At 54.8% G+C, this 17,422-nt stretch overlaps 2 protein-coding genes across 6 annotated transcripts in view; both read left to right on the top strand.

The window, feature by feature from the left end:
• Window positions 1-4,279: 4,279 nt before the first annotated feature.
• AMPD1 (adenosine monophosphate deaminase 1) lies at window positions 4,280-12,962 on the top strand. Its single transcript, XM_064732820.1, has 14 exons — window positions 4,280-4,452; window positions 4,856-5,021; window positions 6,606-6,768; window positions 6,910-7,129; window positions 7,474-7,603; window positions 7,871-8,065; window positions 8,277-8,408; window positions 8,490-8,653; window positions 8,776-8,902; window positions 9,340-9,503; window positions 10,724-10,844; window positions 11,638-11,811; window positions 12,217-12,327; window positions 12,807-12,962. The coding sequence occupies exons 1-14, from the start codon at window positions 4,280-4,282 to the stop codon at window positions 12,960-12,962; spliced, it is 2,196 nt and encodes a 731-aa protein (XP_064588890.1).
• A 496-nt stretch (window positions 12,963-13,458) lies between these two features.
• DENND2C (DENN domain containing 2C) overlaps window positions 13,459-17,422 on the top strand; it is a 32,566-nt gene continuing 28,602 nt past the window's right edge. For 3 of the 5 annotated variants that reach the window (XR_010442856.1, XM_064733087.1, XM_064733083.1), the window contains exon 1: window positions 13,459-13,516. The gene's annotated coding sequence lies outside the window, so the exon portion shown is untranslated. The other 2 variants (XM_064733085.1, XM_064733084.1) reach the window with 2 other exon arrangements.

Here is a 17,422-nt window from a genome sequence, read left to right as displayed (position 1 = left end):
GGGAAAAATGATAAATATTGTACACGTAACTTTGGGTATAAAGATAGGTGACCGTCCGGAGGGCAGCACAGTGTGCTCATGGCTGGCTGCTGAGCAGAGCTCTGTCGGGCCGAGAGAAAATCTTTTAGATAAACAATTAATAAACACCGAGACCGAGAAAAGAACTGAAGCCTCTTCTCGTCCTTTGAAACGCGGCTGCCCCAAGGCCACCCCGGGCCTTTCCAGGCCATCCAAACAGCCGAAAACCGGACACTGAGCCAGACCCAAGCCAAGGCAGGAGCTCCCTGACCCACCTTGGGTTGCCTGAGAGCTGCTCTCTGTCAGGTTCACCTCAGCTGGGGCTCACCACAACTGATTATCAGATCAACATTATGACACAAAGATAAGCTCAGGAACAAACTGTGGCTCCAGAATATAAATAGGAAATGAAATGAAACTCAATTTGGAGAAACTCATTGAGGAGAACCAATAGATATTTCCTTGCAAGCTGGGATTTCTTTCTCCCCATGCTAGGACAAAAGGAAGATTTCCTATAGCTGGGATGACTTTTTGTACCTTTAGAAATGAGAGATTTACAAATGAGAGATGCCACACTGGAGGAATTGCCAGTGGGGAACAAGAGTGAATCTGGGGATCTCATTTCCACTCAAAATGTAAGGCTAGCTCACCCACACTGGAAAATAGCATTATGGGGTTCAGCTGTGAAGAAGTGAGGACTTCTGGGCAGCCCTGTGGGTAAAATCCAGGCTTTCAAACAGATCCCTCCCTCAGGAAACACCTCTGTGGGAGCACATGGTTTGTACCTATCCACAGCCCCTGTTCTGATTGGGAATTTCCTTTAAACCTTTGGTTCAGCATAGAAGACATCAGTTTTCAGTCTCTCTTAGTCTCTCTTTAAAAACTGAATTCCACATTAGAAAGGAGCAGCTGCCCTGGAAATCAGAAATCTGGCCAGACACCAGTTGACACTTCACAAAATGAAAAATGCAAACCTGACTTAAAGAAAAAGATTAATTAAATTTGATTAATTAAATCAAATTTAATTAAATTTGAGCCCTGCTTTCACCTGTTTCAGTGCAAGTGCTTGTGGCTGCACTTTAAATAGTCCCACAGTTGATCTCCACTCTCCTTTTAGAGTGGGAGAGTCTGATTACAGGGAAGGGAAAGCAGTAAAATTAGTGTTGAGCTGCCAGGCAGTCACTTGGCCCCTGGTGCCCGGGGACTCTGGGGTGTCACTGAGGCTCTGCAAACGCTGCTGAGATGTCTCGGGTGAGAATTCCAGGTAGGTCTGAAAGCCAAGTGTGAGCCAAGGGGCCACAGGGCAGGTTCCAGCCCCACAGCCTCAGAGGTTTGGATGTGTGGTGTCCAGGGGACCTCTGGGCATTTTAATTCCTGCTTGGAGATGGTTTTGGACAGTGCAGTGAAGAAACTGTGTTATGGTTTAAACCTTCCTCTGCTTGTACTGAAGGAAAATCCTGTTTCTCCTGGGTGTGATGTGTCCTGAAATGACATCATTAAATGCCTGTGGAAGGGCTCAGAGGGATTTCAGGAATCTCTGGGCACCCTGGTGAGGGATTTCAGGAATCTCTGGTGCCCCTGGTGAGGCTCAGCCGTGGGGAGCCCCAAGGGGATGGGGGCAGCAGCAGGGCCAGCCAGGCTCTGCAGGCAGTGCAGGGGGACGTGTGGCCGGGGACTGCAGAGCCCTGAGTGATAACAGCCCCAAACAGCCCTGATAAGAGCATGTTTGGAATTGCAGGGCTGTGCTGTCAGAGACAGTGCCCAGCACATGGAGCTGCTGTTAAAACCTTGCCCTGCACCATCAGGGGGAGGCTCTGAACCTTCCTGAGCGTAATTTCCATCCACTAAAGAGATGAAAGGTCAAACTAAACATTTGCAGGCAGATGAATATGTGGAGTCAGGATTTTGGAGCGTGTGTTCCTCAGGCTGGGCTTTGGGAATCAGGAATCAGCAGCTGTGAGGGCAGAGCTGCAGCCTGAGCTGCTGGGTCAGAGAAAAAGGGCAAAGGCTGAGGCTCCGAGTGCTGCTGCCACCCTGTCAGGGTGGGACTGCAGTGTCCCAGCTGCCTGATCCTGCTGGGAATAACGGGAGCTGTGAGCACAGGGCCATGGAACTCGGCATCTCTGAAATGGCCACCCATGCTGGGCGCCACAGAGGAGGGCAGGCAAGGGCAAAAAATAGCAAAGCCTGGTGCTCTGAGGGTGGAATATCTGCTTGCCTGGTCAGCAGAAGGCTGGGCTGCCCTCCCGGTGTCCCTGCAGGGGCAGGAGAGCCCTTCCAGGCCAGCTTGGCTCAGCTCAGCACCGCTGCCTGCCAGGTGTGGCTGAGAGCATCTGGGTTCTGCAGGATGCTCCACCTTGGGCACTGCAGGGAAATTTTATCAGCAGGAAGGGAGACCAAAGCTGTACCATCATCCCAGCTTTGCCCTGGTGCTGCACCTCTGCAGTTGAAGGGAGGAAAATTTGTTTTTGGGGAATAACAGGGAAGGGGGGGTAAAATTCCCTAAATTCTGGAGAATTTCTCAATTGCCACCCAGCTTGTTTTGAAGCTGTGCCCGTCAAATAAAGGGAACATCTCCTGCAGAGGAGCAAAGTACAAGTTTAGCCAAATTCTTCCACTTCCAGAGAAGAGATGTTCCCAGAGCCAGGCTGGGCTGGCTGGGAGGGAGGGACCTGCACTGGGTTTGGTTCCACCCTGAGGCACCACCGAGGCTCTGGCGTGGGACAGGCAGTGCACAACGTCCCTCTGTGCTCCTCAAAGGGACAAATTCTGCTCTGCCTTTTCCTTCCAGCACCTGAAGGGGCTGCAAGAAGGCTGGAGGGACTTCTCATGAATCACAGGGCAAGGGAGAATGGTTTTAAGCCAAAAGGGGGTGGGTTTAGATGGGATATTGGGAAGGAATTCCTCCCTGTGAGGGTGGGCAGGCCCTGGCACAGCTGTGGCTGCCCCTGGATCCCTGGCAGTGCCCAAGGCCAGGCTGGACAGGGCTTGGAGCAGCAACAGTGGAAGTGTCCCTGCACATCAGATGAGCTTTAAGGTCTCTTCCAACCCAAAATCATTCTATGATTCTATGATCCTTTTATAAGTGGAAGGATTTGGTTAAACTTGTACTTTGCTAATTCCTTTTTAAAGACTGATGGTGACAAAGCTAAAGGGCTCAGATCTTGAGGGGCTGATCACAACAACTTTTATTTTGTCTCTGTTTTATCTCAAACAGCAGAACAGAAACGTGAGTATTGCTGGGTTTCTCTATGCTCTGCTGTGTTACTGCCTAGACATGATCTCTGGAACCATGCAGCAGTTACATGATCATGGAGATCATGGAGATCATGTGGAAAGATCATGGAGATCATGCAGATCATGATCATGGTGATCCTTCAGCAGCTGGGAAATGCTGTTTCCTGGCAGTGCCAGCTCTGCCCATCAGTGTTACACAGAATGGTCCCATCTTTTGGTCCTTTGATACAGCACCAAAAGATGCAATTTGTTAAATATCATTCTGCACCCTGAGTGCTGTTGAGAACCCTGTGTCTGCTCTGCTTTGGTGCTCATCTGTGTGACACTCGATGGTGAGGTCCATCCCTGGGCACTGATTTCCACCTTGCTTTGTGTCCAGCTGCCAAAACCCGCTGTCAGAGCCCCTGTGCTGCCATGCCAACACCTGCTTCTGGGAGCTGCTCTCAGCAGAACCCTTGGGTTCTTGTTTTATGGTGCTCTGTGGGCAGAGGAAGGCCTTTTACCCTTCCTTCCCTCCTCCATAAAGCTCCAGCCAGCCCTGTGGCAGTGGTGGCCCTGGCGCCTCTGCAGCACAATGCACGTGGTGGGCTGGCAGTGCCCAGCTGGGAATGCCCTGGCATGGTGGAGCTGAGTGCTTGGGCTGCCAGCTCTGCCCCATCCATGCCTCTGTGTCCCCCTGAATGCTGCAGCAAGTGGATTTTGGGCTCCCTGGAGCTCTAAGGGCTCTGCCAACTTCCCTCAGTGCATGTTCCCATAACTGCCCTTCCCAAGGACCTGCTTCTCTCTGGGCCTTTTGGCAGCACTCTTGGACTGTGTTTCCTTTTCCTGCTGTACTGGGGGTATCAGGGGATGTCTCCAGCCCACCAGGAGTGGCCCAACCTTGCTGCAAATCTGGGAGGTGGCTCAGACTCTCCTCTAGAGTGTGGAGACCACAAGGAAAGGGCAGCTGAGCACGGAGCTGCCTGCAAGGGGCGCCTGCTGGGAATCCCCTCCCTGTGGGACACTGAAACTCCTCTTTGCAGAGATGGACGAGACCCTGCGCTCCTTCGCCGAGAAGGTTTTTGCCTCCGAGGTGAAGGATGAGGAGGTCAGGGGGGAAATCTCTCATTTTGACGTGGAAGAGAGCTGCCCCATCTCCCGGCAGGAGATGACGGTGCACATGATGCTGCAGGAGGCCAGCTCCACGGTGGAGAAGCGGTGAGTGAGCTCCCAGGGATGGAGCACAGCCTGCACCTCCTGGCCACAGCAAACAGGGGGGATGGAAATCAGCCCTCACCACACCTGTGGGATAAATCCTTGATAATCCCAGGGCATCTGTCAGGTACTCCAGGATTTCCTCTCCAACTGCTTGGGCAGAAAGATGCCCTTGGCCCATTCCCTGGGTGCCAGCACAGCCATGGCCACAGAGCTGCTGGGGAGGGAGACTTGGGGACAAGCCTGTGGCGTCTTTGTGTGCTGTGGCCTGTGCTTCTGGTGCTCATAAATCACCAGTGAGCCCACCACGGTGTGCACAGCTGGAACACAGCTGGGGGAAGTGCCCTGGCCCTGCAGCTGTGTGTGACCATGGAACCGGGCTGTTTGCCCGAGCCTTTCCTCGCAGCAGGAAGAAGCTGATCCGCATGCAGACCACAGTGCTGGCCCCGCCCGTGGCCCCGGGGGCTGCCCCCAGCCTGGCTGTCACCGAGGAGGCCAGCTCCACCTGCCCCCAGTACCAGAGCGTGCCCCCCTTCCAGCGGGTGCAGATCACTGGGGACTATGCCTCTGGGGTACGTACTGCCAGGGCTGCTCCCTCTGCACTCTGGGCACCCCTCTGTACCTGCCTGCCCCTCAGCAGGGCCCATGCCCCGTTTCAGGGTCTATTACAGGAGCCTGTACCTGGGAAAGTGTCCCCACTGTGCCTCACAAGCTGCACCCCTGGGGATCCAGAGCTGAATTCCTTAGCAGGGGCTCTGGGGTGCTGCATATTCCCACAGAATTCTCCAGGGCAGAGCGGGCTGTGCTCACTCTGTCACATCCTCTCTGCTTGCACACAGCTCTGTCTGAGCTCTGTGCACACCCAGGGATCCCACAACAGCTGAGGGAAAGTCACCAAGCCCTGGTACAGGCAGGGTCACCTGGAGCCATTTGACCAGGACTGTTATCACATCCCGTGCTAATCCTGCCTCCCTCTCCTCCTCAGCCTCCTATTACATTTGTGCTGCTTCTAAGAGCCTGCTGGAAGGCTGCTCAGCCTGGAGCTGCCCAGCAGAGGGGATCTGGAAATCCCTCCCTGCACTGAGCACATTCCCCCTGCCATGACTGTCCTAGCTGGGAGTGACTGACTCCACTCCAGTCTCTCCTGACTGCCCAAAACATTTGTTAGTGCAGTAAATCAAAAATCACTGACACCCTGGGTTAGTGCATCTTGTTGTTCCTGCTTCAGTTTCAGCCTGGGCTCCAAAAATAGCTTTAATGTTTTGCCCAGGCCTGGCTTCCATTTCAGGGTCCATTACTGATTGCAGTGAGGAATGTAAGAGGGGCTGACATCAGAATTCCCTGGTTCTGCAACAGGAGCTTCCCTTTGTCATGCCTGGGTCTCTGCCTGTCATCCCTTCCTCACCCTGCTCAGGCAGAGCAGTGGGACATTGATATGATATGATTTGATACATGATATGAGATATGATGAGATATAGGATGATATGATATGATATGATATGATTATATGATATGACAAGAAATTTGGAGAGGGACTTTTTACAATACCAGGTAGTGACAGGACACAGGGAATGGCTTCCCACTGCTGGAGGGCAGGGTTAGATGGGATATTGGGAAGGAATTGTTCCATGTGGGGATGGGGAGGCCCTGACACATATGATGAGATATATGAGATATGGCACATATGATGAGATATATGAAATATATGATTATATGATGTGGTAATAATAGATTATATGATATGACAAGAAAGTTGGAGAGAGACTTTTTACAATACCATGTAGTGACAGGAAAAGTGGGAATGGCTTCCCACTGCCAGAGGGCAGGGATGGAGGGGATATTTGGAAGGAATTGTTTCCTCTGAGGATGGGGAGGCCCTGGCTCAGGGTGCCCAGAGAAGCTGTGGCTGCTCCATTTCTGGAAGTGCTCAGTGCCAGGTTGGATGGGGCTGGGAGCCCCCTGGGACAGTGGAATGTGTCCCTGCCCACAGCAGGGGCTGGAGCAAGATGAGATTTAGGATCCCTTCCAGCCCAAACCGTTTCTTGACATTTATCTTGCCATGCCCAAAATCTCCCTGCACCTGAGTGTTTCTTGGACGCATCCTGGTGTGCCCTGTTCCAGCTGTGTGGTTGCCTTCAGCCTCACCTCCCCTGCAGGTGACAGTGGAAGACTTTGAGGTGGTGTGCAGGGGCCTGTACCGGGCGCTGTGCATCCGGGAGAAGAACATGCAGCAGTCACTGCAGAGGTTCCCCAAGACGCCCTCCCAGTACCTGCGTGCCATCGAGGGAGAGCCCTGGAAACCCAGTGACGCTGGCCCAGGTACATCCAGCCACCCCAGGAGGTGCCTTCAGCACGGGGCAGCGCTCAGGAACTCGCCCAGGTCCCTCCTTGGTGTCACAGGGGTGGGGTGGGGGAGCAAGGCAGGCCTGGCAGCCTGATGGAATTCTCCTTTTGCTGCAGTGTTCACCCCGCCAGTGAAGGATGGGCAGGACCCCCTGGACAGTGGGAACCTCCCTGAGGACCTGGGGTACCACGTGCAGATGAAGGATGGGATAGTTTATGTCTATGCAGACAAGGCAGCGGCTGAGAGAAACGAGCCAAAGGACCTGCCCTACCCCAGCCTCGAGAGCTTCATTGATGACATGAACTTCCTCCTGGTCCTCATTGCACAGGGGCCTGTGTAAGTGCACAACCCACCAGATCCTGCCTCAGAGGGCCGAGGGAGGTCAGGGCAGCCCCCTCAGGAACCTGCTGGTGACACACCTGGCTGCACAAGTGTCCTCAGTGCTTGTCAGCCCTCTTGGCTTGGGTCTCAAGCAAAGCAGCACTCAGGGGCTGGAGACAGGAGCTGCAGGTTGTCTCCCAGTTGGCCAGCCTTCCTTCAGAGCTCTGGGATAGGGCCAGGGGAGGCACCTCAGGGGAGCAGGGCTGGCCAGCACGAGCTCCTCCAGCCCAGGTGGAATGTGTGTCCCTGTGCTGAGGGGTGAGGAGCCCAGTGCCTGTTCTGCCCTTTGCTCCCACCAGGAAGACCTACGCTCACCGGCGCCTCAAGTTCCTCTCATCCAAGTTCCAAGTGCATGAAATGCTCAATGAGATGGAGGAGATGAAGGAGCTGAAGAACAACCCTCACCGTGACTTCTACAACTGCAGGAAGGTAAAAGCCAAGGCTTAGAGCTCCAGGGACCCTAGAGAGGAGCTGTCATGGTGCCTGCCCCACCCTGATGGATGTTAGAGTCCATGTCTGAGCAGCAGCATTGCTCCTTGAGTGGGATGTGCTGCCTTGGCAAAGCTGTGCCCTCTGGCTGTGTTCACCTGCTGGGCTGAGCCCTGCTCACACACAATGTGCTCACCTGAGGGGTTTGTTCACCCCCCTGGGATGGTACCCGAGCATCCCAGCCTGAAGCTGTCCCTGTTTTCCCAGGTGGACACACACATCCATGCTGCAGCCTGCATGAACCAGAAGCACCTTCTGCGTTTCATCAAGAAATCCTACCGTGTGGACGCCGACCGCGTGGTCTACAACGCCAAGGGCAAACAGCTCACCCTGAAACAGCTCTTCCAGCAGCTCAAACTGCACCCCTACGACCTGACAGTGGATTCCCTGGATGTCCATGCTGTAAGTGGTAGGATATTTAATGTAAGATCACTCTTGGGCCACTCTTCCCCCATGGCTTTTGCCTTCCCTATGCAGCCACACTTGTTGTGTGCACTAATATTTGTGCCAGGGTGCAGCAGCTCCTGGTGATGCTGTTTTGGGTGGTCTGGCTCAGTCCCTGCTCCCTGCCAGGCTGAGAGGGCAGTGTTTGAGCCTGAGCTCCCTGCTGCAGGGCCGGCAGACATTCCAGCGCTTTGACAAGTTCAATGACAAGTACAACCCCGTGGGGGCCAGCGAGCTCAGGGACCTCTACCTGAAGACAGAGAACGCCATCCACGGCGAGTACTTTGCTACCATCATCAAGGTATGGAGAGAGGGCAGGAGAACGGGGTGAAGCTGTGCTGCTGCTCTGCCTTCCCTTGCCACGGTGTGCTGTGCTTTGCAGGAGGTTGGCTCTGACCTGGAGGATGCCAAGTACCAGCACACGGAGCCCCGGCTCTCCATCTACGGGCGGTCGCCTGAGGAGTGGGCCAGGCTGGCCAGCTGGTTCAACACCCACAGGGTCTATTCCCCCAACATGAAATGGATGATCCAAGTGCCCAGGATTTAGTATGTGCTGTGGGGCTGAGGGAGCACTGAGCCCTATAGATCCCTCATACCTGAAAGGGCTGTGGGGACAGTGGGGCTGTGTTGTCCCTCTGGTAGCATTTAATCCCTGTCTTTGTCCACAGTGATGTGTTCAGGTCTAAGAATTTCCTCCCCCACTTTGGGAAAATGCTGGAATGTATCTTTGTTCCTGTGTTCGAGGCAACAGTCAATCCCCAAGCCCACAAAGAGCTGAGTGTCTTTCTACGCCACGTGAGTGTCAGCCGGTGATGCTGTCAGGTGTGGGGAGAAGTCACATCCCTGTTTGTGCACCAGAAATGGGGTGCTGGCCCTGACAGGAAAATGGCATCAGTGGGGCAGAGGGCTCTGCCTCATTCTGGGGAAGGGGAGTGTGGCCAGAAGGGCAGGAGGGGTCAGACTGCTTGGGCTGGCTGCTGTGGGGCTGGGAATCGCTGGGCACCCATCTCCTGGGGAGGTGTGAGCTTTATTCCTGCTCCTGGACAGTGCTGGGGGTTGTGATAATCCTTATAAATACAGAGTGAGCTCTGCAGCCTTGCCCAACCCTGCCCTTGTGGGGCACAGGGGCACAGCCAGGCTCTGGTGAGCAGTGGTGGGGCAGAGTGAGCCCACCTGGGATTGATGAGGTGGGGAGTGTGACATGCACCTTTTTTGCTCCTTTTGCCAAGCAGATCACAGGCTTTGACAGCGTGGATGATGAATCCAAGCACAGTGGACACATGTTCAGCACTAAAAGCCCAAAGCCAGAGGAGTGGACTTCCCAGAAGAACCCATCCTACACCTACTACATCTACTACATGTATGCCAACATCCTGGTGCTCAACAACCTGCGCAGGTGAGGCCTGGGACCTGCCTCGTGCCTTGCCTCAGTTCTTTGACTGTTGGTGTGGAAGATGGGGGCTCTTCTTGCTCTGTATTTGGAGCATCACATCCCAGAGCAACCCAGACCCCCTGGGTAGGAGGGGTGATGGACTGGGGAGAAAGTTCAGGGGTGGCAGAGATGCATCTATTGCACACACAGAGGAGAGAAGAGAAGGAGTAATGTGCTCCTAGGTCAAGCTGGGTTCTTGGGGACTCATAGCAGGGGCAGAGCTGGGCCTGAAGTTGGATCCAGCCACCCACCCTGCTGTTTGCTGGGCCTGAAGTTAGCCCAGCCACCCAACCCTCTGTTTGCTGCTCTGAGTTCAGAGGTCAAGACGAATCTTGTATCATAATAGGGCAAGCTGCTGAAGTTGGGTCCAGGCACCCAACCCTCTGTTTGCTGGGCCTGAAGTTGGGTCCAGCCACCCACCCTGCTGTTTGCTGGGCCTGAAGTTGGGTCCAGCCACCCAACCCTCTCTTTGCTGGGCCTGAAGTTGGGTCCAGGCACCCAACACTGCTGTTTGCTGGGCCTGAAGTTGGGTCCAGCCACCCAACCCTCTGTTTGGCTGCTCTGAGTGCTCCTCAGAGTCAAGCTGGAATCTTGGGGACTCATAATAGGGGCAGAGCTGGGCCTGAAGTTGGGTCCAGGCACCCAACCCTCTGTTTGCTGGGCCTGAAGTTGGGTCCAGCCACCCAACCCCAGTTTGCTTGGGCCTGAAGTTGGTCCAGGCACCCAACCCTCATTTCTGGCCCGAAGTGAGGCCAGGACCCACCCCTGTGGGCTGGGCTGAAATTTGGTCCAGCCACTCCAACCCTCTGTTATGCTGGGCTGAAGTTGGGTCCCGCCCACCAACCTGGTTTGAGGGCTGAAGTTGGTTCCAGCCACCCACCCTGCTGTTTGGGGCCTGAAGTTGGGTCCAGCCACCCAACCCTGCTGTTTGCTGGGCCTGAAGTTGGGTCCAGCCACCCAGCCCTGCTGTTTGCTGCTCTGAGCATTCCTCAGAGTCAAGCTGGAATCTTGGGGACTCATAATAGGGGCAGAGCTGGGCCTGAAGTTGGGTCCAGGCACCCAACCCTCTGTTTGCTGGGCCTGAAGTTGGTTCCAGGCACCCAACCCTCTGTTTGCTGGGCCTGAAGTTGGGTCCAGGAACCCAACCTTCTGTTTGCTCTCTGAGTGCTCCTTCCCTGTGCCAGGCAGCGTGGCATGAACACGTTCCTGTTCCGCCCGCACTGCGGCGAGGCCGGGGCCCTCACGCACCTGCTGGCAGCCTTCATGACAGCTGATAACATCTCCCATGGGCTCAACCTCAAGAAGGTACGTGGGGCAGGCTGCCAGGAGCAGCCCAGCATGGCAGAGCGGGAGAAGGGCTCACAGCTGCCTCAGTTACCTGTGCCACTGCTTTACACTGACACAGCCTGGTTTGGGCAGATGTTAAATGGTTCTCCGAGCTTCTCCAGGCATGTTTGGGGATGTGGCTGAGCAGTGTATTAGATTTTGGGGTTTAGACCCATCACAGAATATGATTGTTATCACTGGAGCCAGCTGAGTTTGATATCAGACAGCTCCTTGGCTCTGGTGGTGTTTGTAGGGGTCACAGGAGGAGGGAAGAAATGAGGATCTGACTCCATGTTTCAGAAGGCTTGATTTATTATTTTATGATATATATTATATTAAAACTATACTAAAAGAATAGAAGAAAAGATTTAATCAGAAGGCTAGAAAAGAAATGGAATGATAATAAAATCTTGTGACTGACCAGAGAGTCTGAGCCAGCCAGACTGTGATTGGCCATTAATTAAAAACAACCACATGAGACCAATCACAGATGCACCTGTTGCATTCCACAGCAGCAGATAATCATTGTTTACATTTTGATCCTGAGGCCTCCCAGCTTCTAAGGAGAAAAAATCCTGCAAAAGGATTTTTCATAAAATATGTCTGTGACACTGGGCCTCTTGTGCTCCTTACCCTGAAGCACTGATTGCTGCCTGGCCCATCTCTCTCCTTGCCCACAATTCCCTGGATGGGACCAGCCTGATCTGACCCTGGAGAGGTGGAAGGTGCAGAACTTTTTCCCTAACGTGGGTACCTCTGCTCCTCTCTGCAGAGCCCAGTGCTGCAGTACCTGTACTTCCTTGCCAGAATTCCCATTGCCATGTCCCCGCTCAGCAACAACAGCCTCTTCCTGGAGTACGCCAAGAATCCCTTGCTTGACTTCCACCAGAAAGGGCTCATGGTGTCCCTTTCTACAGATGACCCCATGCAGTTCCACTACACCAAGGTACAGTGTGAGCTGGGCACTGGGGCTGGCACTGTGGGGCTGGCACTCTGTGGGCCTCGGTTTGTTTGGAAGCCAGTGGCACTTGCAGGGGGTCCAGCACATGCTGGACCATCTCCCTCTCCACCAGCAGATGTCCAGGTGGGATATTAGGAATAATTTCTTCACTGGAACAGTGGCCAAGCATCTGAGCAGGCTGCCCAGGGCAGTGGTGCCTGGAAGTTTTCAAAAAATGAGAACATGTGGCTCTTTGTGATTTGGTTTAGCGGGCATGGGGGTGTTGGTTGAAGGTTGGACTTGATCCTGGAGAACTTTTCCAGCCCCAATGATTCAGTGAGCTGTGGGACAGCCCCTGCAGAGCACAGGCTGTGCTGGCAGAGGCTGCTGACCCCTAACCCTGCGCTGCAGGAGCCCCTCATGGAGGAGTACGCCATCGCTGCCCAGGTGTTCAAGCTCAGCACCTGTGACATGTGTGAGATCGCCAGGAACAGCGTCCTGCAGTGCGGCCTGTCCCACGAGGTGGGTGTCCTGTCCCATGAGGGATGAGTCCTGCAGTGTGTCCTGCCCCATGAAGGGTGTCCTGTCCCATGAGAAGTGTGTCCTGCAGTGTGTCCTGTCCCACAAGCTGAGTGTTCTGCAGTGTCTCATATCCCATGAGGTGTCTCCTGCCATGTGTCCTGTCCCATGAGGGATGTGTCCCATCCCACAAGATGCCATTTTCTGCAGTGTCTCATATCCCACGAGTGTCTCCTGCCCCATGCAGTGGTGTCCTGCAGTGTGTCCTGTCCCATGAGGTGTGTCCCCTCCCACATCGTGGGTGTCCTGTCTCACGCAGGGGAGTCCTGCAGTGTCTCCTGTCCTACGACATGTGTGTCCTTCTGGGCTGGTCCTGCCCACAGCCTGAGAATGGCACCAGCTCCATTTGTGGGCTCAGGGCTTCTCTCGGGCGCTGCCAGCGGAGCTTCTGAGGTCGGTACTGCTGTCTTTGCCTCTGGCAGGAGAAAGTGAAGTTCCTGGGTGAAAAGTACCAGGAAGACGGGCCCGATGGCAATGACATTCGGAAGACGAACGTGGCTCAGATCCGCGTTGCCTATCGCTACGAGACCTGGTGCTACGAGCTCAACCTCATCGCCGAGGGGCTGAAGAACGAATAGGCGGGGGCCGGACCGCGGGGCCGGGGCCGTGCTGGACTGTGAGGGGGGTCGGGACCGGGGCAGTGCCGGACTGTGAGGGGAGCCAGGGTCGGGACAGGGCCGTGCCGGACTGCGCGGCCTCGGGGCAGCAGCGCAGTAAAACCCCGTCTGTGAAGCGGATCCGAGCGCCTGAGGGAAAACGGGCGGGACTGTCGCCTGAGTGACAGCCACGCCAGCCAATGGGCGGTGCATCTGTGCGCCCTGAGGCGGGGCGAGGGTGGGATCTCGGTCTGAGTGACGGCCACAGTAGCCAATGGGCGGCGGCTCCGTGAGCGCCGGGAGTGTCCTGCGGGAGCGGGCTGAGGCCGCGGAGAGACGGGACGGGGCGCGGCAGGGGCGGGACCTCCTTCTGAGTGACGGCCACGTTAACCAACAGAAAACGGCTCCGGGCGCTCCGGGGCGGGGAGAAGGCAGGATCACCACTTGAGTGATGGCTACATCAGCCAATGGGAGGTGGTTCCGTGCCCGCCGGGAGCGTCCTGCGGGAGCGGGGCCGGGAGCGGGCCGAGGCCGCGGTGAGACGGGGCGGGGGGCGGCGGGACCGGGTAGGGGCTACGCCGGGAGGGCGAGTGGGTCGCCCGGGGATTTGTGGCTTCTCGCAGTCGCGAGTCCCGGTTCGAGTCTGCGGGCCCGGCTCGGGGTCCCCGCGTCCCGGCTGCGGACAGGCGGGCAGCGGGCGGTGCAGCATCTTGCCCGTGTCTGCCGGGCCGGAGGAAGCAGGTGCTGCTCCAACTGCCCGGAGGAGACGCAGCTCACAGGGGAGCCGGGCTTGGGTGGGTTCGTCTCCCCCACTCGTGCCGATGCCTGAGGGGAGGGTGCCGGAGGAACCCAGCCGGGGGTGTCCGGTGGTGGGCACAGGCGGGCGGGCCCCGCTGGCCGTCGGGGAGCGCTTCTCCCGCGAGGGCGGTGGAGCGCGGGCTGCCCGGGGCTGTCTGCCCGCGGGGATGGCCAAAACCATCGAGCAGGGCACCGACAGCAGAACTGGCAGCTTTCTCTCCTTGGGAACGTGGTGTCAGGAAATGGAATTGTCTCGAGGCTTTGCATAGGAAATGTGTAGTGTGCTCGCTGGTTTTCAGGGCTGGAAAAAGTCAGGGCTACCTGGCACATCTGCAGAGGGTCTCTCCCATTGCCCCATTCTGTTATTCTGTACAGAGCTGTACGCGCTGCTGGGCTGTGCTGGGTTAGGGCTCGCTGGATATTTGTAATTTGTTGCACTGAGGGGCTGGATGGATACAGGGCTCCTTGGGCACGCTGGATCAGTCTCCCCTTGCCTTCCCCAGCCCCCTGCATACACACAGCCCTCTGTTCCAGTGACACAACCTGGCTGGGAGGGCGCCTGGCTGTGACAGAGCCCAGCACTGCTTGAGCAATTCCTTCTCCCAGCTGGGACTGGCATCAGTGATGGAAGGAAAGTAGAAGAGAAGCTGTAGGAAAACCAGCCCCTGGAAATGGAAATGTGTATTGGAGCACTGGTGGCTGGAGGATCTGACTTGGATGTGACCTTGCTGTCCGTTGCTGCTGGGCAAAATTTTAATCTCAGTCTTCCAGTTGTAATAATCGAATGTGGATATGACTCAGTGGGCAGCTCTGGAACACATTATCTGAATGGTGTCTGAGAGGTTTTCTGGTGCTGCCTTAGTCTGCACCCTTTGAACCTCCTGGGTGCTGCTGAGACATTCCCAAAGGAATGAGTGGTTGCTTGTGGCCCCACACAGCCTGCCTGGGGTAAAGCCACACAGGCTTTGTGACTTTCTTTGGAACCTCACCTCTGATGGTGGCACCGAGGAAGTGCTCCAGGATAAGTTGTGCCTGATTTTTAACTCCATGCCCAGCTTGTGCCTCATTTCTGGTGCTGTGCAGCTGCAGCACTCCTGGGGCTGGCAGCCTGCCCGGGGTGTAGGGGCTGAGTCAACTGCTGTTGTCAGTATTGCTGCCCTGGGCATTCAGATCCTGTGAGTCAGGTCAAAAACCCACGACTTTAAAAATAGTACATTGTGGGTTCTGTCCATGGGCACTCTGCTGTAGCAGCCTTCAGGGCTTGCATGCTGGAAGTGGTCTGGTTTGGGTATTTTTATATCTTGAGGAAAAACTTGCTTTCAGGAAGTTGAATTTCATCACTTTAGAAAAGGACAATCAGTAGAAAAGCTTTAGGACCTGTGAGGGTCAGAGTTAACCTCCTTTTGCTGTGTAATTTGGATTAGCAGCACATTTTCTGTGTCTGGGGGCTGTGGCCATTGATCTAATGAGGCAGAGCTGCTCCTCAGCAGGAGCTGCAGCAGCATGGAAGGAGTTAATACCTCGTGGTTAGAGTAGCTTTGTATCGAGATGGAAATGACTAAGCACTCTGCATTCCTGGAGAGTTACTTGTTTTGATATAAAATCTGCTTGTTTGCTACTGCCCATGTCTTTGAGGCATCAGCATGGCAGAGCTGTTCAGAGGAGCATCAGAGTTCTTCTGGAGAGGAACAGGATGGGAATAGCTGAGAGCTCTGGAAGGGCTCCCTTCCCTCCAGGAACGAGCTGCCAGCTTCCCTAGGCTCCACAAGACCAGAAGCTGCTTTTTATTTGGCTGCTAACACACAGGAGGCTTGGTGACAAAGGCTCTGGGGTGGTTTAGGACTGCACAGCTTTCACAAAAGGACTGGGATTGCCTCAGAGCTGCACCAGCTGGTCCAGGCAGTGCTTGTGTTCCCAGGACAAGGTAAGGTGCTGTGTCAGTGCCTCTGCTGCAGGGTGCTCGGGGAGCTGGGGGTTCCAGCAGCACAGGAGGGGAGGACTGACCTCAGCACTAGGCAGGGATTTATTCTGGAACAGCACAGCTGGCAGCTTTCTCTCCTTGGGAATGTGGTTTCAGGAAATGGAATTGTCTCGAGGCTTTGCATGGAAAATGTGTAGTGTGCTCGCTGGATTTCAGGGCTGGAAAAAGAGTCAGGGCTACCTGTCATGTGCTGGGAACGTGCCTTATTCTTCTGCTTTGGGAGCTTCCAAACAGCATGGATAAGAGAGGCAGGCTTTTGGCAGAAATGGGTGGTGTTTTGTCTAGAAATTATGTAATTCTCTCCCAAACTGCTGCCTCTTCCAGTGAAAAAATTCACTATTCTTAACTACACCGATCTCCTCCAAGCAGTAAGGATGATGAATTTGGCTTCTCTGGAAACTTTGGGAAGCACATTGAGGCCACTGAAGGAGTTTGGAAGGGGAGGTCGGGATGGGAGCAGTCACAAGTGTGGTTATTCTGTGACAGGAATGATTTGTGCAGTGCTTGATACAAGTGCTGGCTGCCTGACCCAGGTGGTCTCTGCCAGCTCTGTGTCCTTGAGCTGTGTTTTAGCCTGTCCTGGGCTGCATTTAGGAGTTACTTAACTTGGATCACACCACCCCACTGTGTGTGTGTGTGCTCTTTCTTCACCAAAGATCAGCCTCTGCCCTTGCCTGGGCTCACGTGATGAGCTCAGATCAAATGCCTGGGTCTTGATAGCAAGCCTGGGCAGGTGAAAAGCTGCATTCCTCCCTCCTTGGATGGAGATTTTGGGAGAGACAGTCCAAGGGAGCAGCTCTGAGCAGGGAGAACTTCAGGCTTGTGCTCAGCTCTCTGTGGATCCCATTCCTGCATGTCCAAAGCCAGGCTGGATGGTGGGACTGTGTTCACAGGGGTCAGAGGATGAGGGAAGAGATGAGGATCTGACTCCCTGTTTCAGAAGGGTTCATTTATTATTTTATGATATATATTATATTAAAACTATACTAAAAGTTTAGAAGAAAGGATTTCATCAGAAGGCTGGCTAAGAATAGAAAAAGAAGGAATGATAACAAAGGCTTGTGGCTCAGACAGAGTCTGAGCCAGCTCACTGTGATTGGCCATTAATTAGAAACAACTAACATAGGCTAATCAAAGATTTACCTGTTGCATTCCACAGCAGCAAATAACCATTGTTTACATTTTGTTCTTGAGGCTTCTCAAGAGGAAAAATCCTAAAGAAAGGATTTTCCGTAAAAGATGTCTGTGACAGGATGGGGCTTGGAGCAACCTGGGACAGTGGAAGGTGTCCCTGCCATGGCAGGGATGGAAGGAGATGAACTTTGAGGTTCCTTCCAGTCCAACCCAACCCATTCTGGGATTCTGGAGTTCCATGTCCTGGCCAAGGCTGAGCTTCTGCTCCACATTTCTCAGCTCTTGGTTGTGCCCTACCATGGGAGCAGGGACCTGGGCAGTGGGAGAGGGTGGGAGAATCAGGCCTTGACTTCAGCCATGGCTTGAGAGGAGGAAGCAGAAATGGCTCTGTCTGTCTGGCTGTGTGTCTGTGTGTCTGGCTGAGGAAGCTGCAGCACAGGCAGTTTTTGTTGCAGCCCTCCCAACATGAGCTGTGGCAGGAAGGATGTGGGGTGGGCTGGCAGCCAGCAGAGCTGCCCAGCTTGGGCAC

Source organism: Zonotrichia leucophrys, chromosome 26, assembly GCF_028769735.1.
Source record: "Zonotrichia leucophrys gambelii isolate GWCS_2022_RI chromosome 26, RI_Zleu_2.0, whole genome shotgun sequence".
NCBI lineage: Eukaryota > Metazoa > Chordata > Aves > Passeriformes > Passerellidae > Zonotrichia > Zonotrichia leucophrys.
Note: the sequence above shows the minus strand (reverse complement) of the source record. Positions and strands in the feature narration are given on the sequence as shown.

Excerpts from the sequence above, each read along its gene's own strand:
- AMPD1 (XM_064732820.1), top strand. The coding sequence starts at position 4,280 with ATGGACGAGACCCTGCGCTCCTTCGCCGAGAAGGTTTTTGCCTCCGAG. Across the intron at positions 8,409-8,489 it reads ACTTTGCTACCATCATCAAG|GAGGTTGGCTCTGACCTGGA; the intron begins GTATGGAGAGAG and ends TGTGCTTTGCAG. Across the intron at positions 9,504-10,723 it reads GTGCTCAACAACCTGCGCAG|GCAGCGTGGCATGAACACGT; the intron begins GTGAGGCCTGGG and ends TCCCTGTGCCAG.